The sequence below is a fragment of the Phasianus colchicus genome, chromosome 5 (genome assembly GCF_987193195.1).
Source record: "Phasianus colchicus chromosome 5, bPhaCol1.hap1.1, whole genome shotgun sequence".
Classification (NCBI taxonomy): Eukaryota; Metazoa; Chordata; class Aves; order Galliformes; family Phasianidae; genus Phasianus; species Phasianus colchicus.
Window position 1 is genome coordinate 27,065,072 of NC_143440.1, and position 26,604 is coordinate 27,091,675.

Consider the following 26,604-nt stretch of genomic DNA (forward strand, 5'->3'; position numbering starts at 1 on the left):
AATTAAACATACTTGTTGCTTTGTGATAAAAATCAAATGTTACTTCTTCTTCTGGAGACTTCTGTAACTGCTGCTTCTCTTCTAATAACCCTAAAGAAAGGAGATGGAGCACCTAAAAAGATAAAAATGGCATTTCTTATTCTAGAGGTCTGCAGAACTAGTATATCAAATAAGAATGTTTAATATAGCGTACTATGATAGATTTGTTTTACCCATAATAAAACACAGAAATAAGAAAAGGTGCAAAGATCGTACATGAAAGAACAAATAGTGATGTACAATATAATTAAGTTTCCTGCATATCTCTTACACTAAAATTAATAAATTTTGCACACTCTACATTAGTAAAATATGAACCACATAATTTTACTTATAAACAGAAACATTTAGTATGTTATTACTTCCCAAATCCAAAGCTTAGCAGGCAAGGCCATTTGTTTTTTAAAAAAAAAAACTGTATTCTAATTGACAAAATTAACTCAGTAGGTCTATAAATTCAGGTCCTGAACTTATAAATACAGAAAAGCATCAAGAGAGTCAGCAATTTTTTTAAAAGCATTAAGTCAACTGTGGTAAAATAAAATACATAAATGCTCACAAAATTATTTTGTGACTGATGTCCCAGAGATATTTCTATCTTTGCATTCTACAGTTTACAGGATGACATAATATATTAATGTCTTCCTAATGTGATCAAGTGTGTTGGTTATTTCACGACAAGGATGAGGTAAGGAGAACTACATACTAAAACACAGTGAAGAAGCTACCAAGGTGGGGAAGCAGTACAGAACATTTGCAAATAACATTTTTGTTCTGCATTTCTATTTTATGGTAGAGATAAATATTTTCTTCATTTATGATTTATAAAAACAGGTCTGGAGACCATGAAGTCACTTCTTATCATTCAAAGTTTACCTTTGCACATTTTGACCTTATCAGAAGCTGTTACAAGACAACACAGCAACCATGGAGGGAAGATGACCAAAACTAACCATACCATTTGAATCATAGCTTCAGTCCACAAGTGTGTTTCCAGTTCTACTGCTCTCTGAAGGATGGTTCGCAGTATGTGCATCATTACATCACAGTTCAAAATCCTCACCACATTACTGAATGCAGGACAGAAGTCTGGAGGAGGCGGTGGTGGCAATGCTAGGAAATTGAGGTATGCAAATACATTCATACACATACTGCCATCTCAACAATTGCAGCAAAAAGGAGAGGAGGCAAGCACAATACTATCAGCAAAAGAACATCCAGACTTAAGACAATTAATAAAAACATGCTCAAATGCAAATGTTTAAATCAGCTTTTGTCTTTAGATAAACTAAGCACTTTCAAGAAGTCCTTACATAAAACATATGCAAACTAAGTTAAACAAGCAATCTATCACAATATTTAGTTGTGTCTAAAAATGCAAGTCTTCAATATTTAGCACTGCCTGGTGTCATTTATGTATCACAAACATATACAAAGTATGTTTTCCATCTGATACAATTTTCTTTTTAAACCAGCTGTCAGTTAAGTAAGAGGATGTTACAAAGATTATGGAATTAAGTGGAACAGTAACATGGGAAGAGAAAAAATAATTATCCATTGCATCTAGTAGAAGTAGGAAACAGTTTATTTCATTAAATTGTTTACTTAATAGTTTACAAAGTCTTCCTCAAATTTACTCAATTAATGCTCATGACTTGAATGGGTAAAAGTAAATTCAAAGGTAAAATAATGCTTGTGTTACAATAGAAACATGTAGCTTGGATGATTCTGCAGACTTAAGAATTTTTTTATTTACAGAATATAAGATTAGCTACTTATACAATAGATAACAGGCACTGGTTCCTGCATCATACTTCTCCAGACAGCACTACTACCTCTCAAGTCTGTCAGAGAAATCACTCACAAAAATAACTCTTGACTTCTATTTACTTCACCATAAAAGACCCACTGATAAACTGAACAGTTAAGTACTATGCCATGTTGATTTGTCTACATGCAAGTTCAACTAAAATTTCCAAAATTCCTAAATTACAAAAACAAAAATCAGCAAGCATTAATCAATTACAATTACTAATGTAAAAATACATTTAATGTGAACTCAGCTATCCATTGCAAGTCACAAGCTATCTATCAACGCTCATTTTACACACAACTACATGTACCACTGTATTATCCCATTTGTTGAGACATTAGTTCTAAATTTTTACCTTCATCTCTGTTTTCCTGTTTTCTTCTTTTCTTCTGTGTGTGTTCCGCCTACAGAAAAGGCAAGATATACAGTTAATATTTGGTCATGTAACTAAAATCTTGTATGAAATCTGCTTATTGATTCTTAATTTTGCACTTCATTTTCTTGTAAGAAATTTGAGGAACATACATTTTTTCCTCAGTAAGATTTAAAAAAAAGCAATGTTTGCTTTCTTCCAGTTCAAAGATAATTCTCGGTACATTCTGTTCTTAGCTTTAACAGTTAGCAGAGTTAATACATAAGTCGACACGGGAAAAATACAAACACAAGCCACACTGCAACAATTTGTATCAACAGTGTAAGCTGCTTTAGAAGTTCAGAACTGAAGTTCCGCATACATTCTTTCCTGAATCATCTACTTCAAACTCCATTAACTCCTCTGATTCAGCAAGATCCTTCAGCCACTGATAAGCACATACAATTTTTACCTTTGAGAATGAATCTTACATTAGCCTACCTTGCTATGCTGGGTCTTAGTATAATGATAAAAGAACATATTGAATTCTTTCAAGCATTCATCTTTCAGTTCATAAACTCCATGTCCAGACACACCTGGCTTCCTTAAAAAGAAATATTTCATGATAGAGATTAGTAATTAAAGTTTGGTGTATCTCTGGAAGTAAATAAACCAGACACAGGATTTGTTTTCCAAGAAAAAACTATTAAGAAAAGAAATGGTGATGGTTACTTTGTTAACTTACAAAGAACAGACTGCATACAGCTTTTAAATCTTTCAAGATTGTTGACTACCTTAAATCCAACCTAGTTCTAGAATATTTATGTCTCCATGATCTGCACCACACCATGAAGACAGGTAAATTCATTTAACTGTGTGGCTTACAATTTTAGACGTTGGATGTTCTTGTATAAAAATCCACTACTTCTTTAACCAAGGTATAAAACAAGCAATACAGAGAGCTACCTCCCATCTATAAGAGCCAAAACAGCAATTTCTTAAATACAATTCACACAGCAAAATTCCTACATATTATAGGAATATATATACACACATATATATAAACTTATAGTTGCCACTGATTAAATATAAGCAAGCTACATGAAACTGAAAAAAGGTACACTACACCAATTAAAATAAAAAGACATTTCTGTGACAAAAATATAGCAGACATTTGAACTAGTTTTTCCACAAAGACTCTGTATCCTTCATCTGAAAGCTAGAGAAAGTTAGCAAACAAATAACATCTGAATCAATGACTGGGTGATCAAAGATATAACAAGTTGTTATGGTTCCCAACTACTTCTGAAATTAAATTAGTTTTTGAACATCTTCCCACTTAACATCACTAAAGTTGCAAGGCCCCTCAAACTGGGTCTGAAGGAAAGAAACAGCAGCTACAGATATTCAATATGCTTTTCTTTCCTCAGCACATATGACAATGTATGTAGTTCAAGACAGTACAGTATTAGCTGAATAGAGAGTGTAGTGCAACTTGTTTACCCCATATAAGACAAAGATATAGTATTTCATTTTCAAGCTAGTTATGAAAAAAAGCGTTAAGAACTTACTTAAATGTTGCTACTTTATCAATTACATTCTCCAAGCCAGTTTCATTGTTCTCCTGGTAAAAAAAAAAATTATTTTGGCATAAGCATATCATGATTCAAATCACTTCAATATTATAACAAAAATAGACATAAAAATTCAGAGCAATTCTATAATTCATTAATAGATTTTGCCCATTGTTACTCAGAAAGCAGATACCCATAACTAACAAGCTGCAAAAAATTATTGAAGACAGTTAAATACTTTCACCCATTATATAAAATTTCATTTGATTCCTAAACAGAGCACTGACTTTACTAAGCTCAGAGTGGAAAAAAAGAATTTTACTCACTAAAAATAGTGACTGTGAATCACCTGTTACTGGTTCCAGGGTATTACATTTGCAAATAATTCTTTATTTTTTTTTTATTTTATTTTTTACATTGATCTTCAGCCCTGCAAACTTGCACAAGCTCCAACATCTAATCCACTCCACTCCTCTTTGAGTGAATTTTTAGCATTTAGATAGAATACTACTAGAGAAATGTATGCTTTCAGACAAATCCAACTTTTCATTGCACCAGTTAAAGAGATCGCAAGTATAGAATCACATTTATTGATAGTAAAATAGGCAGAACAGAATTCAACTGCATGGTTCCACCAGCCAAAAAATGACTTCAAAAATTTCTGCTCTTGAAATGAAGAGAGCTGTGCCTAAATACAGTTAAAAAAGAAAAAAACCACCCCTTCTTCAAAATGAATCGTCTTCCCCCCAAACCTTTCCAGATTACACCACTCTTGAATTCATTATGTCTACCTTCACATCAGTAAGGTGCAGAACATCACTTGCAATGTTGTATTTTATTTCTCAAGCAAACTTTGACTTTTATACTAAGAAATAGAGTAGTTTCACACAAAGTTACAGAATATTAACAGGAGAATGACATAAAAATAGAGAAGTTTAATTAAGTTAAAAAAAAGTAACAAACAAGGACTCACATTTTCAGGCAAGGATTTGGTAATTGCACTGTGAGCCATTGGCTCAATACACAGTAGATGGATGATTTCTCTCATGATAACATCCTCCTTTGTCACATTACTCACACCAGGCACATATCTTTCTCCTATCAGATTTGATCAAAAGGAAGACAATGGCAAACACGATAGTTACAAAGCAATTCTGACTTTTGCAAGGAAGTAAAGCTATTGCTGAGATTTATAGCATTTGGGGAACATAAACTTCTACTATATCCAGTGTGAGAGAAGATGTCAGGATTTTTTGGCCTAATTTCCTAACAAAATGGGCTGAATTTCTTAGGATATATCTTGTAGCTAGTTATGGAGTAAACTTATTAACTTTTTTATTATATAAAGCTATTGCTTTCAGTTGACAAATGCTCAAATTACTGAACCATTTACATAAAAAAAAAAGCATTTTCTACTATCCTTCCCAAATAATCTGTATTTTTAAAAAAGTAAATCAAGTCTGTTCTTTTCAACTGTAGTTATTCATCATTATCATAATACCAGAGAGGAAAAAAATAACTTACCCACGACATAGATGATAATCTGTAACATTTCTTCTATTAGTACGTTACATTGTTTGATCAAATCCTACAAGAATGAGAGAAATTAGGGTTTTTTTTATATGGAAATCCATCAAGTAAGATTGACCTCAGATGTACTACATCACTGAAGCACTGTACTGTGAAAAGATTTCTCCATTGTAATGAGTTGAACAAAAGCCTGCACTTCCAGTGCATCTATTCTGCAACTGAAGAGCAAGTCCCACGTTCAGGAAAAAAAAAAAACAACATATAAATGAGTTCCAAATGAAGAGTTACATAAAAGTTTCAAGGCTCAAGAAGTGGCACAATAATCCAGGGAAATTTCATCAAGAATAGAAGGACAGACACTACATACTGTATATAAGTAATCTTCCTGTATTTTAGTGGACAACCTCTGAAGTGAAGTTAGTAACAAGGAAATCAGTTTGCACAAGCAATCATTCTACCTTCTGAATGCAGAACAAAAAGTAACAAAAAGCTGAAGAAACATATGTAGAGAAGACACATACTAGACAGGATGGTCACTGTTCTGATCTGTTCATTCAATCTTATGCCATGCCAGTACTGCTATTTCCTGAACTGCCTAGTTCATTGCACTTTGAACTACATGTTCCAGAGAGCAAAATCTGTCTGCTCATTTCAAATTATGAAAGTCTGTTCTGGAACACAAAATCATTTCCTTCTGATCATCAGGAAACATTTCTTAATCATGTCGGCGACCAAGCACTAGAACAGGTTATTCAGAGAGGTTGTGGGGTAACCACCCTTCAAAATACTCCAAGATATTCTCCCTCCTTTGAGATTTTTCAAAAGCCACCTGGACATGGTGCTGGGCAACCCACTGTAAGTAGACCTGCTTGAGAACAGGTGTTGGACTAGATGGCCTCCAGAAGTCCCTTCTGACCTAAACCATTTTGTGATGTTGTATTTTATCTAACCGCTACATCCTCTGTTGACTCACTTAGTGTAGTTAAAAAAAGAAATACAGTAAGCAACAGTAGCTAGTTTTTCTATTGTGCCCTTCCATTCAAAGTAAATAAACTAAGCAGCAGAAATACTTGACACTTACCTGATCTTTGGTGAGCTTGATCTTTTTGAAAGCATCAGCAAGCTCATATCTCTGGAGTAAGAGCAATAGGAATTGGTTCGGATCCATAAGAGATGCACCAATCTGCAAATAATAACAGTATGAATATCAGATATTACAATTCTGCATTATGAAAAATACCCTTTTACCAAGAAAATATTTTGAAAAGATACATATTTAAGATAAAAAACAAATCCATTAAAATGTCATGTTAAGCAAGCAATGATTCAGAACATTATACCTGGAGCATGATGATGTCTTTATCATACATCTCTTCTCTGCACTTAACATCTTGATAATAGAATACCTGAGAAATACGAAAACAAAATTTAAGCAGAGATATAATGAAGTAACACACTATCAAATCTGCACCAGTCAACATCTGAGACTTCAAATTGTAAAGCATTTTTATTAAAGGCAAGTTCTATGTTTCTTTCATAATGAACAATGGTAAAATAAGTCATCTAAATTCCCATCTAGAAATTTTGTGAATTTCTGTAAAAGTAACATCCATAACCTACCTCTGCCCTGGATTAAACTACCATCAAGAACACTATTGAGAAACACTTGCATACGCCATTAAGATCAAGATCATTAAGATCACCACTGTTCAACCTAAGGTGCAGTACCTGACTTATCAAGGAGAGACCATTCCTTCTCCACATCTCCGCAGCAACCTGAGCAACCAAAACAAGACACCGCAAAGGATATTCTACTAGCAGTTCCACTTGAAATTCTTCCTAGAATTAAAGAAGAGTTGTGTTTGTCAATGATCTTATAGAAAGTGTTAATGAACAGAGACACGTCCAAAATAGCAAAATAGCCCAAAATTCTGTAACTTCAATAACACACGTTTTTTCCCCTCTCAAGAATAGATCATACGAAGCATTTGAAAAACAAAAATCTTACAGGAGAAACAAACTCATGCAATCTTGAGATGGTTCCAGTCTTGCTTAACTGTACATGAAGACCTGCACAACAAACAGGAAAAAAAAAATAATATAAATCCAATCAGTCAAGTTCCTACTTCAACCACTTCAAAATTTTAGTGAAATTACCTACAATTCAGAATTACAAAAGGCTTACTCAGAAAAAAACTTAGCACTACTTTTTTCTCTTTAAGTCTGATAAACTGTTACATTGTCACAACAGTTTTAACCAGTTTTACAATCCGTTATTTTATGAATAAGTCTATTCATTTGAAGAATATGTTAAAACCATTTAAATAGAGATAATAAATATCATCAAGTTTTTAATATCATATTTAATATCATAACATACTGTCACTAATAACAGAATTTCAAACAGATGGTATCTTGTTATCAAATGATGTGATAAAATGTCGTTATTAAGCTGTAGACATATGATTTCACTTGTATTTTAGAGAAAGCGGTGATCACGCACTGTGGTCCCCATGGATTCTGACTGGAAATCTGTCCTGGCATGCTGCAAACATTTGTCTTTTAGGAGGAACATTTTAACAGTCCTAAGATATAAGTGGCTGGAAAATAAAACCAGCATCTAGAAATAATGAACATTCATTTTGGTATAAAAGTTAGAAAAAGGAACAGGACAGAAATTCAAAAACAGATCAGACAGAACTGAAGATCTCTGCTTGTTAAAACACGAAATATTTCCTCCTTGGCTTTCTGCTTTCTTCTCTCCCTCCTGCTTTAAAAATGTCCTCCAACACAACAAATGCTCCTTTAAGAAAAAATGCCAATAGTGGAGCACCTGAGGAAAACGGTCACCTCATGAGAATGTCACAAAGCAAGTGATCTGTGAAGCATTTTATCTAAATGTTTCCTAAAATAAAGAAACGGATGGGTGAGAAACTTAATTCAAATAACTAGCAAAAACAAAACACCTACCTGCCAGAGTCCTAGAAAGTGGTAAATGTATGCTGACAGGATCTGAAGACACTCTGTAAGGTCTACTCTCCAAAGTATGGCCACATAAGTGAAACACTGTCTTTTCCCGTGAGCGGCCGTTTGTGCTGCACCTCATCACAGCTTTATGACATTCTTTGTAGGCCCTCAGCAACAGCTCCTCCTGAAATTTCAAACAAATGCAGAGATTTGCATTTTAAATTGATACATACGCACGAAACTTCATCATCTGTTTCTTTCCAGTGTTGCAAATAGTTGCTTAAAATCCACGCCATAATTACTATTGTCACTTAACAGTGAAAAATGTTGGACTGGAGCAAAGGAGCACCAGCTGAAGCTAGCTAAGAGTATTCCAAGAGCAGCTCTCTCAAACGCTCTGAAATCAATGGGCTTACTTAAGCTGCACTGTTTTATAGGTTTGCAAAGTTTGCATCCCAAATTACATCACATTTTCATTTGTTGTAATTCTTGCTTTCTCTCGTTAAAAAGAAAAAGAAATCCATTTCAAAAGAACTTCTTTGTTCTTTAGACAATTTCCTCTCTTCCGCCAGCAGAGGGATGAACTCCAGAACCAAATAAGATTACTTACAGGCTAATTACACAATTAGTATGAAGTTTCTGCAGTTCACTTTTGCAGAAATTTGGTGTTCAAAATGAACACCATATACTTCAAAACTTTTAAAACTTGACAGATCACTATGAATGCTGAGAAACACTTCTTCACAATTTGTCAGATATTCTATGCAATTCTGTCAGCTAGACGATAATATTCTGGGATTCCCTCCACATCATACCACATGTCAATTCTTTCATACTCCTTTTTGTGGGGATCTGTATTATACAACAGTCAGCTTTTTTAAAAAGTTACCATTTTAGAAGTACTCAGAAATATTCAAGATGCCACGCATACATGAATTCCAGACAACAAGTTTTCTTACGTCACAGGCACACCACTCTTGGAACATCAAGAGTATGTTCTTTAGCTGCATCTGTATAGCAATGGCTGCTTCCCAGTCAGGATCCACCTCAATGTGCTGACCAATCTGTCTTTTTATCTCTTCCATTCCCTGAAATAGAGATGACACAAAATAAAAACACTAAAATCAATGGCCATAGGGCTTAAAGTAATAGAAAATCTCATAAGCAAATGGTAAAATCCAGGTGGTCTGGCTGTAGCTACAATTGCTGAATAGTACTTCTATAATTAAGCATTACTTCATCACCTATCCAAAACGTAAGTATTTATTTTAATTGCATATTTATATCAAACAAAAGCATTATATTGTCTTTATATAAGCATATGGTTATATGGAAGAGATTATGTGAATGTATCATACCTGCATGCAAGTTAAAATCCTTAGGAAAGAAACAAATCCTTCTAAAAAGCGCTCCCTCAGACGGTTTGTCCATACTGTAGGCTTGCTGATTAAAACATACCTGTCCCCAAAGAAAACATTATCTTCTTTTGTTCAGAATTCTCTTTTGCTTATGCTTGTATTTAAAGTATTCATTGTATTAAAATGCTCAACATCATCATCACATTACATTACAACTGAACTCAAACTCTAAAATTTTCACCAAACATTAGAGGTGCTTGGTGCAACTCTAAATGAAATTAATTCCAAGATACTTGGTTGTTTTGCTTTTACCTTACTTAATTCATTACAGTAACCCAAGACCTCATCCTACTTACAAATTTTTATGAATTGCTTAAGCTTGTCAACTTCATACTTACCTGAGGTCATATATTACTGCATATACCCTATTCAGTTTATCCTGGCTGTAACCTTGGAAGTTGAACTTGTCATTTTTGTCTAGATACTCTGGAAGGACTTCCAGGAGTGTCTCTGTAATGGTAGTGATTACATTTTGCTCTTCGATAAGGTGGCGAGCCTGAAAAAAATTAAAGCCCTTTATTTCCCCTATTTCTGTTTGAGAGAACTGTCAAAGTTTTTCCTTCAAATATATCTTAACTACAAATTATTCAAGCACTTAAAAAAGCCATTCATGCTCTGATAATATTTACTATGTATGAAAACAATTTGTAACAACTTGGCACCTTTGTTTTTTTCTGACAGCATCAATGTAACAGACATTATCCAATGGACCTAGGAGGATCACAGAAAAGGCCTGGAGTACCAACGTAAAAAAAAAAAAAAATCAAGGAAAAAACAATAATAAAACACAAGTATACTAGTTTCCCCACACACACTAACATCTCACTCACACAAAAATGCTTTTAACCATGTTTTTTACATCATTTTTAACATGAACAATAAATTAAACACAAGCTAATGCAGAGAATGACTCTGCCCAAAACATCCACTTACTTACACTCCCATTATCTTCTGTAATAAAATTGCACGTATACTCAATGCCTGTACTTGCATATTGACTTTAAAAGGCAAAATGATTCATTTTCAACTCAGCAATACATAGACTGCCAAACAGAAAAGTACTGTAGTACTGCTAGGAATTTTCATGTTTGTTTTACATTCCTATGTAGACAGGCAGTACGTACCAGAGTAGGTACAGTGAATATCTGAACTGAGAGCGCTGTCACAGAAAGAACTCTGTCATGATCATCACTGATGTATTCTTTTTGCAATGTCTTGTAATACTGGGAAAAGAGAATATTTCAAAATTAAATAAAACGAGCTTGAATTAAATGTTTCATTTATTAGCAAGAATTATATTTCAGATGCCCTTCTTCCTAACAGAAGTAGCTCAAATAAAAATGCCACAATGTTCTCAATATACCTCAGTACTTAAAGTGTGCCCCTAGTAGTGAAGATGAGCACAAACTGCTCTCCCTTTTTATTTTATTTATTTATTTTTAATCTCCTACAGCCAAACTTCTCCACGTAAAAAGAATAAGATAGTAAAATATTATAAACCAAGTTTTCCTCCTTCTCCAATAAACAAGCTTTGGCAGTTGCTTAAGAGCTGTTTAGAAAGATGTACATAAATGACCCTTCACCTATTCTCTTTACTCTCAGGTCAGTGTCAGTCATTCTTATCAAAATTAAAGTCTCAATAAAACAGCCTTATATTGTAGAGCCAACTATTACACTTTTTTTTTTTTTTAAAGCTGACCAGTTTCAGTTGCACTTCAACAGCTGTTTCAAATTACACAGAAAATACAGTACTATATTCATAATCTGTATGTATACCTTCATGATCATAAAGAAGAAAGTAAAGACAAAAGGGATTAATACACTCTACAAAGACTGAGTAAATTGTTAAAACTCTCGTTGATCACAATTTATTTCTATTGAAACAATTTCTAGGTTTAGGGGAAATTTTACAAATCTACTAAACATTAATAACATGAGAAGCAAATATTTACCTTTACAAATTCCACAGCAAAATGTTTTTTGTAATCCATTTCCATGAAAAAACTACTGAAGATAAGCTCATGAAGAACCTTCCTTGCTCCTGTGAGAAACCAATAATTCACTTTATTTTAATAAGATGCAGCATTTTGTGAAAAAGAACAGATTCTTAAAAATAATACTTAACAATAATTACAAGCCTTGATATTGTCACAAAGTATGTGGACAATGTTATTCACATCATTTCTTTTACTTTTGACATTTCACAATATATACTTGCTGTGTTTTAAATACAAAGTCACTCACATTTAAGCTATATTTTGTGAAAAGTTTCTTAAAAATACATAAAGCAGGAAAAATTAAGAAGGCAAATACCAATAATCTCAGCCCTAAGACAAAAACTGTATCAAAATAAGCATAATATACAGACAATGAAAACATACATAACAATTACTTTAAAATATTTGTTCAATATATTTTAAAAAAAAATGTTCTTCAGTTCAGAAGAACATTGCAACACAAACCTTTATGAAGTTTTGCATCCCAAAGCATTAACTGGCTTATGAAGCATGGCTTTTCAGATCCAGTATCATCTTTTAGACATATTTGACAGAAGATCTTGCGAAAGTCACCTATAGGGATATAAAACTAGTAATTTGTACAAGAATACCCTGATAATTAAACGCTATGAACGAATAAGATGAAAATTATGGAATTCTGTTCTTCAAATAATAAAAGGAAAAAAACAAGAAGGTATTTAATTATCAATCAGTTCTTAACTATCTTTCCCAGTAGACGTACTCCCATATGCTATCCTAACATTTTCTCCTATTAATTTTACTAAGCGTATTTAATCAATCCACTGAAGCAGAAGGATATTTTAAAATTCATCTTAAAATGAATTTGATAATGGTTTAGTTGTCACACTTGTGTTTTGCCACAGTCCAACATGTATCAAAGATCCGGCAAGATTCAGACAAGAAATAACACACTTTATTCTTTAAAAGCAGAAATGTCATCGAGCACTAGAACAGCATATGAAAGCTTAAAGCAGACTTCTTACTACTGGACCCATTTTTAAATTAAGACTGTTTGCTTTTTTTCTTTTCTGACCCTGTTTAATTAACAGATATCAAACCTAAAACAGGAATTAATTCAAGCAGATATATGCTTTTCACTGATGCAGCTTTCACTGCAGCTTTCCACCAGCACTTGGGATCGCAGCTTTTAAGTAAACACCTATCACTGAAATAAGGCACGTAATGCTGAAACTGAGGATAAAAGCTTCTAGAAAAACAGAAGCTCAAGCAGGGGAAAAGCACTTTAGCAAGAAAGAACAATGAAGTACTACTACTCATACCATATCAGTGAATATCAGCACCCATATTCATATATGATTTATTTACTAATTAGGAGGAACATAACTGTATTTTAATAAGGAGGTATCGTATATAAGTGCTGAAAACATTTTGAGAGAATTACTCACTAAAATTCTGACAGGCATTACTGTAACAAAGTTAGTTACACTTACTTGAATAGCTCATGAGTTTGTTCAGCCAAGAACCAAGGCGCAAGGCAAACTTCTGGTGAGCCATGACATCAGCATGCAGAACTTCCACGTGAAGTGGTCGTTGTGAAACATTTTCAGAATGCCTCTAGGAGTCAGGTGAGTATTAGTAGATATAGAATAATGATAACATGGATTTTCACCACCTATTACCTCTCCAAAGTACATGTTAATAGCAAACCTAATGAAAAATTCACAAGATGTTTCTTTTTCTGGAGACATCTACTCATACCAAACGTAGCGGGATAAATTCTGTGTCAAGAAGTTCAGACAGGCTTTACAAGAACATAAGCACTTAACTTACTGTACAATACACAAATTTTCAGCATTAATAATGAGGTTGATTTGTTTTGTTCTTTTTTTTTAACCTTAAGAAAAACATTTTAGGAAGTTACCTTGATTTCTTCCTTTGCTTCCTGACAAGAAGCATAATGTCCTGCCTTAACAGCTCTCCGACCCTGTTGAAAGAAATGTTGAATGAGAACAACCTGAAATAAAATCTAAGCGTCACAGAAGCTTGACTGCGGCTTTATTTTATTACTTGTGTCCACTAAGACCAACATCACTTATGGTGCCTTTAGACATCTTGAAGCAAATAAAAATCAATGTAATTATCTTTAGGAAAAAGCTATTTGATTAAACTAAAATGGCATAGCTTAAAGTTCCAGTAACATCAGTGTTGGTAGATAATGAAAATTCATGCTCAGAGTAAATTAGAAGAAATCAGTTTCCCCAGAATGCTATAAGTAGAAACCAGATCAACTTTCTTCCTAACACAAAAATACTCATCTTGGATTGCTTTTCTACAACCATTCCTATTATTTCTTACTCTTGTATGTGAAATAGTAGGATGCATTAAAAGTGTAGGATTGATAGTTCTTTCAACAAAGCCAAGAATAGCATCAGCTTAGTCCTCAAATTTCACTCAAAGGATATCAGACTTCCAAAACAAGTTTTCAACAGGAGAATTTCATGAGAGGAAGCTCATCTGCTTGTGTGTAAATGCTTCAGTTTTATATTTTTGTGAGATGAAATAAAAAAAATTACAGCAGCATTTAAGAAAAGTCACACACTCAACATTCTTTCCTACACTGTTTTTCTCCCGCTATGTGCCCCCTCCCAAACAGAAAAAAAATTACATTAAGGTCTCTTGTTTTGAGACACTGGTTGGAACTGTGGTTTGAGAAAAAGTACTAAAATTGTCAGGTTCACTGATGCTCATTCCTGGAGCCTCTGATTTTATTTGCTTAATTTGAAGCTTTACAATTTTCAAAAGAGGTGTTTGTTCTGGTTCAGACTAAGGCTTGCAAAATATAAACTGTAATTCTCATTAAATGTAACTGAATAAGCATATTACTGTTGTAAACTGTTGTTTATTTTTTTAATATTTTTGTCTGAAACACAGATATCTATTCTGAGAAATTAGTAAAAGTAAACAAGATACATCAGCACAAGAGCAACTTCAGTCAAATCAACTCTTCACCTCAACAAAATGAGTTCTGTCACAAAGAAAAAAAACAATTTCGAAACTTCCTTCACAAACCATCAGGAGATTACAGTAGCCCTTCTTAATGTTTAAAAATGACTTTTTTTCACATCCAGAATGCACTAACCTCTTTATCTATAGCAGTAGTGTGCAACTGGGCTTCACCAAGTTCACAGCCAAGCGCCCTTTGCAGGCTATAGATGACGTGATCATAAGAATGATGTTCATCATTGAAAAGGACGCAGTAGTAGCTGTCAACCTTCTCCCTACTGGGAAAAAGCCAACATTTCAACATACAATTCAAGATTAAAATGTAAGTTATGTTCTATCCAACATAAACAACAGCTTACTTGAAAGCTTCAGATAAATAGCAAATACAAATTACATAACAAAATTAAGCTTTTTTTCATGTTAAAAAAAAACAACCAAAACCACACCGTCTATACCAAAATAAGCCACAGAAACCACAAAGAAAGTACAAAGAAGAGATCTTTAAGTTTCTTGAATATTCTATTTTTATTTCCTCTATCTGCCATTTTACAATCCCATTTGACTTAAATTAACAAAGAAAGGTTTTTTTCTGTTTTGATTAGAGTACCATCACACACTATTTTTTTCAGAAAAAAATAGTAGTTTTTCTCAGTATAATTGCAGATCAAAGATTCTATAGAGTTAGTTACAGAGATTTTGACACTAAGTTATCATAACTGCAGTAATACCAGCACGCAAAATAGTTATATAAAAGTTTAACACCACATAGAAAAAGCTGGGAATGCTCCCTACCTAATTGTGAGCTCCGGAGGCAGCTCCTTCTCTTCTTCCCATATAAGCATATCTACAATGTATTTTACCACGGAGGGAAATACCCTCCTAGAGTGCTCCATAACTTCTTCATTTAACTGACATTCAGAACTCTGTGAAAAAAATTTTTAAAAAGGGTTGGTAGAATGCCTTATTACTAGCATAATCCCATGCTGATTGCACGAAGCTCCTCTTCCTCGCTATTTCACTTTGAAATCCACTAAGTTCCCTTCAGATCTGATGTCAACATGAATAGATTTAGAATAACATGGTGAGGAGATGACAGTGTACAGAGTTGCATCAGCCCCTTACTGGAGTTCACATCTCACAGCACTACTGCTTCTAACTTACTACACGCTAAGATCTAGTCCTCAAAAGTGTCCAGGAATGTTTCTAGCATACGGCAGGTAGCAACATATGGTCATCATACACAGGTAGGAACTTAACCCACAAACGCTGAGTTATAGGGCACAAAATATAGCTAAAACAGAATAACAACAGCTTTGTGTTTACAAGGAATACTGTTATGTTAGCATTTATCAAACCAGCCACCAATATCTGACAAAAGATTTCAATTTTCCCAGTTCTGTAATTTTATTTTTTTTTTTTAAATCAGGCTTTTCTTCCATTCTAATGATGATGAAACTTATAGCAGCATTCATAACCAACTACTGTTTGTTCACCTACTGTAAAGATACCAAGAATCCTGTCAGTTGGAAGCAGATAGACATGGGGCTCTTAGCTTGAGAAAAAATTCTCACATAGACTGGTAAGAACAGCAAGAGCTGGAAGCTACTCTGATTGCACATAAGCACTAATATGGGTCTCAATCAGCTCCTATTCATCTTACTTCATGTTTTGAAATTAAAGAATCAGCTTTTTTTTTTTTTTTTTTTACTTTAAATTGGCCTTCTGTGTTCTTACACAGAAACAACACATTGAGTTTGGAATGCAGGTGGAGCAGCTTAATGAGATTTAAAAGTTTATTATGTTGTTTCCATGACATTTTGTAATGATAGCACTCCCCAAACCTTGGATATTACAGGACTCCACCTAGATGTTAATATAAGCAGGCAAACAGAAATGGAAGTGGCTCTAGGCAGCCTCTTTCTTTCCACGCAAAAATCTGTTTTTAACAAGTTCAGCTCATTTGGGGTGAGATTACCAAAAATCAATTACTTGAATATTTGCAATTTAAAATGTGAATGCAGAGTGATACAAATCTGCCAGGGTATGACTTAACAACGTAAAGCACATAACACTAGAGTGTGAAACACCAGTGTTACACAGTTTTCTTACATATCCTTTAAGGAAAGAGCTTAGAAATCTATTTCTGAGTAACTGATGCTACCACCAACCTTCAAGTCTCACACTCACAGAATGCACAGGCTATAAGTAGAATTGCTGGAACAAATAACTTGCATTTTTCCCCTCTTGTCCTGCAGAAGCTATCTGCAATTCTTAAGTGCATACAGTTAACAAAAATCATGTACAACCAAAGCTTTAACAATTGGCAACCTTTGTTTAGAGGCTCGACACTGAATAATGTGCGTCCAAAAATAGCATATTTAACACCTCATATGTTGACCTAGACCGCTATTAAAAAAAACAGCCAGTTTTGTAATCAACTGTAACATGAATAGAAAATACTAAAAAATGATCCAAATACTAATAAAAATTATTAGCAACCCATTCCTGTGCTGAAAAAGGGAGCAGCTCTTCAAAGAACATTATATACCTCTTACACCCATATATAACAAGTTCAATGTTTTTTTTTTTGTGAGACACAGGTGAAATCCATAATATATACTACATCTAAAAACATACCATACACTAGGAAACTATTTGTAAATAGGAACCAAATGATACGAGTAGCAAAGAGGAGTGAGACACTGCCATTAGGATTCAGAATCAAAGACAGAAAAAGACAAGAAAGGCAGACAGGACTGCACTTTTGTTTTTGCTTTCTGCTTGGAGACAACAAATGTCCAATCAATGTGTTTTACTCCAGTGAAGAACTTCACCGAGGATTTGACCTTCCTGGACATTCCACATCAATTATACAAAATATTTACTTTCATACAACGGAATCAGCATTTTTTTTTTTTTTTATACATATATATATATATATATATTTTTTAAGTCAATACTTATTATTTAAGCAACATCCTTACTTCTTTTGGAGAACCTGATGCTCCAGGCTCATGTTTAGTACACACTGGTCCAGCCTTCCATGCCTCTGTATCCCCACAGTCACAAAATCCACCTCCAGTGGAGCTATGCATCTGTAAAGGGCATGTAGCTCAGTCACAAGGTATGCACATAAACAGTAAAGAAAACAGAAACATGCTTTAAGTAAAACACAAGTATAAATGCCTATTTACAAAATACAAGGGTTCCAGTGTAATCCAGACCTATCACAAAATTTCTTTTACTTCTCTGAGATAAAAGGAAAGTAGTCAGAGGAATGCAAAAAGAAGTCACGGGTACTTAATGAGCAAAAAATATTTTGAACAGAAAGTAAATGAGAAACACAGTTGTATTTTTGCTGCTAAAAAAAAAAAGCGCATTCAACAAATCTAACACGAAATAAATGAGAACTATGACTGATAAAAAAACACTTCATATATAGAAAATAATATTTCTGATTGTATTAGAAAATTATAGGAAAGGTGATCAATTCCTTCTTTACATCTCACTCAGAAAAGTTTTAATGTAATCTATACAACAAATGCATGTATTAAAAATGTATTAACACATGCCTTTATTCCTAACCAAAGAAAGTAAGACAATCAGTATCTAAATACATATTTGTAACTTTAACTTTGCACTGCACTTTCAGAAATAACAACCATTCACTTTGACAGAAAGTTCAGATGAAACTTAGGCCAAAAAAATTATCAACAGCTTACTCTAAACCCCCCAACTGTAAATTAATTATGAAAATACTAAGTCACTCACTAAAAAAAAAATGAAAAATTCATTATTTAGGTGACCTCTTTAGGTCTCTTCCAACCTAAATTATTCTATAAACCTGTAAAGAACAGTCTGCATTCCTTAGACTGCATCTTTAAAATGGGAATGCAGCACAGCCGCTATTATTTCCAAACTAGTTTTTGCTGACACAAACTTGAGTTACTGAAAAAATCAGGAAGGACAGCAGGTTACCAAAACAGCATCTCAGCTCTGCTGCAAATCCAAATTGCTCTACAGCCATTGCTGTCTCTTCTCCCTTGGTTTCACCTTGCCCCTCCATAAATTGTGAGTGTGCACATTTGTGCATATAGAATTTATATTTCCATTACCCAGGGTAGCCTCATGCAACTTTGAATCAATACTTACATTTTCAGATCAATATACAATATTCTGCTCTTACATATAAATCTTTATATTTCTTCATTATTTTTGAGATTGTTAAGACCTTCTCCCCAACTATCTCATTGAACCATCCCTGTTTAAAGGTGATTTATGATCAGCTGATAATACAAATAGGACAGATCCCTGAAATGGATGCAACTTCAATGACAAAAAAAAATCAGCCCATTTTTCAGTGGTGAAGGATAATGAAACTGAATACATAACGTTTCTGCACATCTTCTTGTTCCTTGCAGCAGAGTTAGACCAGCTTAAAAATTACACTGCACCTTCCATTCCTGCTTCCAACACTGCTGAAATGACAGAGGAATAAGTGCAAAGAGCAAACAAAAAAGAGGCCTAGGAAGTAAAGAGCAGACAACAGCCTAGGTGGGAGAGTTAGCTAAGAACTATTTTAAAAATTCTTTCTGAAGTTAAATTATGGTAATCTTTTGAAAATAACACAGATTTGGCTCAAAGAGAATCAAGAGGATACCAAGAAGCGATTATCCAGTTCTACAATTATCTCCCTAGAAATGTGTTGCTTAACATTTATTTTAACTCTTATAGTCCAAAGTAGTTTATGGAAATCTAATTGGAAAGACAGTGAAAATGTGGAGACTGCATCAGTGACAGCAGTGGTGAAACAGGGGTCTTTGTTTATAAACACTCCTACATCTCCAAACAGAATGTACTCTTGCATAAAGTACTGAAAGGGATGGAGGATACAATTGCCATTTTCCATCACAGCATTTTGCTATGGCAGGTACTTAGGTGAAACTGCCAGAGAGAATAACGCATGCAGCCAAACAATTCTACTCTTTGGTTCTTATCTTAGAAATGTACTTCTCTTATCAAAGGCTCTGTATAGCTAAAAATGTGAGAATGACTTTACTAATTAGGAAATTGCAGACTGATTCTTCAAGCAAAAGTTCTCTAAACCTACATGTACCATTTATTAACAGAAGATGTCTCTACCTTGTACCGGTGATTCCTATGGATGCTATTCTGGAAGCAGTCCATACAGAGTACACAGGTTGGATCAACTGCACAGTCTCTGCAAGAAAAATGGTAAATGGAGAATTTTCCAAAACAAACAAAAGGAATTTTCATGCACAGAAGAAAATACTTTTCTGAAAACCCAGATTAACAACAGATACAAATTATAAATATACTGACAATTCCGCATCAGGGAAGGATGAAAGATAGACTTTTTAGGCTTGAATCAAATACTGGAACCTGAGTTTCAAATTCCTTAGAAACATCTTTGATATCCACTATCAAAAGTTGTTACTAACATTTTTATTTTTGCCAAGAATGAACAGTTACTAGAAGAGACCGACTGTGGAGTTCACTTTATTATGGTTTCCAGCAACAATGTAGCCACTTTACTAAGCCACACTTCTGTCAAGTTACATTTAAAATTTTTCAGCAGTCTCAAGTCAAGATCTCAGCAGAACTCCTCCACAAAATTAGCTCCAGAACATACATCATACATCCTACGTGACTAATTAAAATCTTACATTCCATTTCACAATTTTTATTTTATTTTTTTTTAAAAAGAGGCTTTCATTTTTGACATTTCCCGAGTTCTGAAGTCAACATTATTTATTTTTCAATCCAAAACATTCTTCCTTATTAATATTTTTCTGACACTTCCGGTACAATTTTCTAGGCTTTTAAAATAAACTGAGAACAAATATAAACTATGCCAATTGTATCATATTAGGGCTAATGAATTGCCAGCACAGTAGGAATCTTCAAACTCACTGCAAATACCTTTAACATATGAATTAATTAAATACCTAATGAATACACTGTCATCTTTAACATGCTCCAGAATGAGAAGCGAGGTGGAAAATAACAATTGATTACATAGATATTGCCTGAGCAGAGGATTGAGGATGATCAGAAATGCTGGATTCTGATTCAGACTCTGAAAGGCTGAGTACTGTAGAGTGCACACATTTGTACGCGTGTTATCTCCCAACACCATGCAAAGACCTCTATCATATCCTACCATCCCGTTATTTTTAATCAATGGCTCTCATCCATTATTTTTAATCAATGGTACCTTTAGCATCCTCTTCATTTCCTTTCTCATTACTCTACCAGAGTCTGCTTTTCATAGGTTATTTTGCTCATTTTAAGGTGGTTTGGAATCTGAAGTAAATGCTACTCTAAGTTAAGGAAAGATCTATCACGACACAAGGTATGAATTGTCAGCACAGCAACTACTTTCATAAAATCCACTTTGGTGCACTACCTTGCAAGGAAACATGGTAACACAGCTTCATCCTTACCTGCAAGAATACGTTGTCTCCCCTCCTTTGAACACCTTTCCACAGAGCTGGGAGATTCCACTCTGCTGTAGCTTCTCTAGAAATGTATCTGGGTCTTCCCCAAATAAATAACATTCCAGGGGGTAAAATATTGCTGCCTGGACCATTTCTTCTTGTTTCTCCAGCAAGGGGTCCATCTCAGCTGAGTAAATATTTGGCACATGTTTTGCCAAGCACTGTAAAAACGTAGCTTGGAAGTCGAATCTTTCATCACACCACTGCAAGAGAAGTAAACCCAGACATAAACATTGATGAACTCACAGTAAGCAGGATTAAGTACTTTTATTGTAAATCCAGAATTCTTTCTTACATCAGAAGTCAGTTCTGTGCACAATAAAACCCCAGAAAGCATCATTTCTCTAAAACTTCCCTAATGATTGTATATACCCACCACAGCAACCTCTGTTCCCTTAAAGTCTTCTATTAAAACACTACGAGGCAGAGCTGGCAAGTGCTATGCTACTGTGGAGCTACACATGTACTAATTTTCAACCACGTGAATGCCAGCAGCCAGCCAATACACAAATCCTAATACCTGTTCAGCTGCCAACAAATGGCAGGAACAGCAGCAGAGGTCTCCTTGCCTTCGCTGGAAGACAGATTTGAGATTTATTCCTTAGCCTGCTGATAGTCACAAAACATGCAGCAACTCAAATGTCTTTGAAATCACAACCCTTCAGTAGAATTTTCTTCAAACTGTTCATATGTGTTCAATAACTACTGAGGGAGAAAGAAGGCCAACTAATTATATAAATACAATGCCCTTGGGAAACCAGACCAAAATACAATTTCACATTTCTATGAGAAAAGTGGTCATGATTTGGCCCAAGTTTCCTAATTTTCTTAATATAAAACCCTAATTTCACTTTTGACTTCTCTCATTCTGAGTGGTTCTCTTCATATATTCTATTGGTCCTCCAAGTTTGAATATTATTTCATATTATTCACATAACAACACCTTCTATTTTTCTCCATTATGCATCAGATAACAAATTTACCTATCCAGAATTCCTAAGAGAACTTGCTTTCATACATGACTTTGATTTATCCCCCAAAAACTTATTTTCACAGTAAAAATATAAAATGAAACATCACAAACAGCTCTAAAGAGAATTTTCTGTAGGCCAAAAAGCAGAGAATGAGCAAAGCAACCACTGAAAACTTTGGACTGGAGGAAAGCCTCAAGGAATTAAGACTGTTTGAAGGACAAAAAATGCTCGACTTTAGATGTAAATGACAAAACAAAAAATCCTGATTTATGGTTTGAATCAGTGGTCTTCCTCCTAAAATCAGAGACAAAAGATTAAGTAATAGACCTAATGCTACATCTCTCTAGTCTGCTACCTACATTAGAAGAGTTCTTTAACTCTAGAAAAAGAAATGAAACTATAATAGATGGAGTACAAAGTGCTGCAGCTCCAGCACAATTGAAGTCAAAACTCCAAGATATCATATAGAAAAAAAAAAACACATACTTGTTATCTGAGGAATTATACATCTACTCACTATAGGCAAGTACAAAAAATTATCTACACAAGATCCAAACAGAAGAAATAGGAACAAAATAGCAGGTTAAGTCTGTCCAGATTTACAATAATATCCAGTACCCAAAGCTAATCTGTCCTAAGATATTTGTTCTGTGCTCTAGTCACATAAAACATTTGTTTAACATCTTGAATAATAAACACTGTACTTCCAATATGTTTAGAGTTAGCCTGAGGCTTCTACTGACATTTTGGCTGTGTATCTACCTTAGCTTACTCTGGGGGTAGTTCCTTATTTGATTTGCATGGTGATACCTGAACTGCAAAGTTAGGGAAGAGAATGCAGAGCAGACACTGATGGAAGAGAGAATGCATGGATGATGGTATTGCTCTGTAACTGTATAAACTGGAGGTAGGGATGGGGACTCTTGACACACACTTTTTCCAGAGCAAAAGAGAATCCCAGTCTGTAGCTCCTCTCTCTCTGTTAGTGGCATTCCCAAGAGATGCTGTAAGTTTAGCTTCTGTATTGCTGGAACAGAACACATAATAGCTCCAAGAAACGCAGGACTAAGCTTTCCTGAAAAGCTGCCAGAAACAGAGTGGGTTCTCACAGTCTAACTCAGAAACACTTCAAGTATTCCTACAGAAAGCTTTTAATTCTAATTAAATGTTATTCAGAGAATGGAGGGCAGGAAGTACTGAAAGAGAGGAAAGAAGGGAAGACAGAACTCTCCCCAGCAGGCCGGCTGCCTTCTGGTAAACATTTCATTTATCTTCAACTCGTGCATCGCCCAGGAAATAGTCAGTATATTCACAAGGGAAATAAGAATTTTCTTTTTCTTATTTTCTGAAGTTGCACCTCCACTTCAAATCTACCCATTTCTTTCCTATCCCCCAAAAGTAAATTATTATTTCCTTACTGAGCACATACTGGCAAATAAAGAGGAAATAAAATATTGCATTATCTTCAATTAAGTATCATCATGTACACTGAATGGGCAGGGTGTCCTTTAAAGTCCAAAGAAGGTACAAGCCAACTGCAAGCAGAAATCAGGCATTCCCTGAAGCTCTTTGCCCAAAACTGGCACAGGCTGTCCTGAGAGGCTGTGGAGTCTCATTTTCTCATTTCTAGAAAATACTGCCTGTAGAAACAGATAAGTCATCATATAGAACCACAGAGACACTCAGGTGAGCCAAAAATAAACCACCACAATCAGCAGAATCAGCAGCAATATCACATGCCTCATGGGGACAGCAATGTGCACAGCACACTGGTGGGCTTCCCCACACACTGCTAACTGCAGGCAAATGTGACACTGGGAACCTGACAGCAGCAAGGAGAGTGTCAGACACGCATCATCTCCTCCTCCTTTCCAGCTCTAACCTTCTGCAGCCCCATCTCTTTCCCTTCTCTAACCAATTGCTACTGTCACATTCTTTTTCAGGAAGGCACTTCCCAAACTGCAGGAAAAAGGGAGATGCTGGGCACCAGGAGATGACAAGCTATGTTTCTCAAGGCACAGCAGTTTTGTCAAAAGAGCAGAGATCACATCCATTTAGTCCAAGCAATGCAAGTGCTCCATGCAACACAAGCAGCAACCTATAGCCGTATGCGACCTTTCAGGAGAATATCACTGCAGAAGCAGCTCCTCACAATACCGTATAAAGGCTTTACCAGATCATCTCTTATCTTGTATTAAAACACATCCTCTCCCATGAGAACAAAATACTAATACTTCTTCCACATGTATAAACATACAGAGAACTTTCCAAAATGAATTCCAGCTAAACATCTGGTTTTGTCCTACATGTAAAAAGGCAGCACGTCAGCTTTTTCCAAAAGGAAGGGTGACATTAGAAAAGGTCACAAGAGGAAGAATTACATTTGCCTACAAATACTCCTGTAAAAAGAGAAGAATATCCATCATTTTGGCCACATCTCTCTCTAAGTATATTTATATATGAGGAAAAAAGGCAAAAAACTTTTTCAAGTCACTTTTCACCTACAGAGTAAGTGGTCAAATGTGATTTCTCAGTACTATGACAGAACTTAATCACTGCAACAGGTTTATTATCTACGATCAGTAGCCATCGCCTCCACGCAGTTTTCCATTCAAAGCACATTTGAATTCTAAGCACTCCTTGAATTCTCAAGTCTTTTCAGACAAATCATTTGCATTTGGCAATACTAATAAAAAAGCAGCTCTTCTTAAACTGCTTGACACTTAAACTGATTGACACATTGGTCCTTTGGTGCTTAACTGACTGCATAAATTTCAAGACTATTTTTAGAAATATATATTAATGCAACAAGTGAAAAGAAGGAATATTAATACTTATAAATATTGAAAAGCAGATTATGAGAGAGCAGACAATGCAAACAGCATGAACTAAAAACCATGTCTGGCCCAATATTCCAGTTTAAAGTAGACAAAAAAAGTTTAGTTTGTGCATGGTTTAAATCTGCCAAGCATGAGATGGCAATATCAGCTGGCTGCCAAGGCAGGAAGGATAAGCAAAATCTTAAGAATAAATGTATAAAATGTTGTCAACACACTGATTTTGAGCCAGTGACATTCAAGAGAAATACTAAATGTAAAAGGCTGCTCTTCTTCAACGCACAGAACAGTTGGTAGCAAACAGATTAGCAAAACAACAGATCCCAGAAAACTGGGAGATTCTGGTAAAGTCTCTCCAATTAAGCAACCATGGAAGGCATTTAAAAATAAGGACAAACACAGAAGTTCTTCCATGAGCATACAGATCACTTCAAATTACCTTTGAAAGAAAACTAACAGGTTCTTCAAATAATGTTTTCATGTAAGGTTCTGATCTATATTTTTAGTTCAACTTTTCTATTTTTCTTTTTCTTTTCTTTTTTTTTTTTTTAAGTTAAAAATGATCAGTTTCCCAATGCACTGAAAATAGCCAACTGCAGTATGGGGGCATCAGGCATTAGTTTAGTTAACATAATGAGGAGAATCAAAGACATTTTTTCTCCAAAAAAGAGGCATCAAATAAAAAGCAGAAACTCATTATCACATTTGTCCTACCCTACCCTAAATCAAATTAAATGTCATTAGGAGTAGAAGTTCTATTAACTCAGAATACAATAAATAAACATATGAAAGATTTATTCCTGACTTCATTTCAGTAGGTCTACAAAGAGAGTAGGATAAACAAGACAATTCCAAGAAGTAACTTCTGCACAAACTCATCCAAATCATCTCACATAAGTGTGACATTTGTCTAATGCAAAACTGTTCAACTGATCATACACGTCAGTTTTCAATAATTTGCACTTAATCTTTATATTTAATTGCTGGAAACAAACTAATGCCCTGTTTCTCAAGTACATCATACATAGACAATTCAGTACAGCATGCTGTTCAAATGGAAAGAATTTCCTGAAAACATCAGGGGACGGGGGACAACACTGTCCAGGGATTGAAACTGGAAGAGGACAACTTTTGCCACAACCACATCATGTTCATGTTTCACATTCTCTGACAAAGTATAGCCACGGATTAGAGGGGAATCTAGGCTTAAAAAAAGACTGCTTACAATTCAGTTACAAAACATCTGCTTTCTGACCTGTCAATAGCACAACTCCTTTACACGATACAGCTGGAAACCAATCATGTACCGAACTTTGGTCTGCCTTGGATATCAGCAATTACACTGAAAGCAGCAAGTTTGGCTTCTGAAGTTATTTTGTACTGGCACAACATGGACAACATTCAGTACTGTCTAAATTGTCCTAACAAAACATCAACTCTGACCTGAAGACACGAAAGATCTGTTTGATGTCTACATTCATTTAAACTTTGACCCCTAAGCCAAAGCAAGGTGCCAATTAATGTTAAAAGATGCTGTAATGATGCAGGTGTTTGCCCCCTGGGAACAAGGCTCTTAATATCAGTGCCAACTACTAAA

General features: G+C 34.7%; 1 protein-coding gene across 5 annotated transcripts in view; it reads right to left on the reverse strand.

Annotated features, from left to right (window-relative positions):
• The window catches only part of UBR1 (ubiquitin protein ligase E3 component n-recognin 1), a 78,863-nt gene that overhangs the window by 47,467 nt on the left and 4,792 nt on the right, over positions 1 to 26,604 (reverse strand). For all 5 annotated transcript variants that reach the window (XM_090141030.1, XM_090141029.1, XM_090141028.1 and 2 more), the window contains exons 2-26: positions 21,143 to 21,399; positions 19,818 to 19,896; positions 17,660 to 17,770; positions 15,468 to 15,598; positions 14,812 to 14,953; positions 13,594 to 13,656; positions 13,163 to 13,286; positions 12,156 to 12,263; positions 11,646 to 11,734; positions 10,818 to 10,916; positions 10,032 to 10,189; positions 9,634 to 9,733; positions 9,235 to 9,363; positions 8,279 to 8,459; positions 7,317 to 7,378; positions 7,037 to 7,147; positions 6,649 to 6,714; positions 6,390 to 6,491; positions 5,303 to 5,366; positions 4,752 to 4,876; positions 3,776 to 3,828; positions 2,706 to 2,808; positions 2,208 to 2,256; positions 998 to 1,152; positions 13 to 112 (exon numbers count right to left, since the gene is read on the reverse strand). In XM_090141030.1, the coding sequence (XP_089997156.1) occupies positions 13 to 112; positions 998 to 1,152; positions 2,208 to 2,256; positions 2,706 to 2,808; positions 3,776 to 3,828; positions 4,752 to 4,876; positions 5,303 to 5,366; positions 6,390 to 6,491; positions 6,649 to 6,714; positions 7,037 to 7,147; positions 7,317 to 7,378; positions 8,279 to 8,459; positions 9,235 to 9,363; positions 9,634 to 9,733; positions 10,032 to 10,189; positions 10,818 to 10,916; positions 11,646 to 11,734; positions 12,156 to 12,263; positions 13,163 to 13,286; positions 13,594 to 13,656; positions 14,812 to 14,953; positions 15,468 to 15,598; positions 17,660 to 17,770; positions 19,818 to 19,896; positions 21,143 to 21,399 (2,761 nt within the window). The remainder of the gene's footprint in view (positions 1 to 12; positions 113 to 997; positions 1,153 to 2,207; positions 2,257 to 2,705; positions 2,809 to 3,775; positions 3,829 to 4,751; positions 4,877 to 5,302; positions 5,367 to 6,389; positions 6,492 to 6,648; positions 6,715 to 7,036; positions 7,148 to 7,316; positions 7,379 to 8,278; positions 8,460 to 9,234; positions 9,364 to 9,633; positions 9,734 to 10,031; positions 10,190 to 10,817; positions 10,917 to 11,645; positions 11,735 to 12,155; positions 12,264 to 13,162; positions 13,287 to 13,593; positions 13,657 to 14,811; positions 14,954 to 15,467; positions 15,599 to 17,659; positions 17,771 to 19,817; positions 19,897 to 21,142; positions 21,400 to 26,604) is intronic.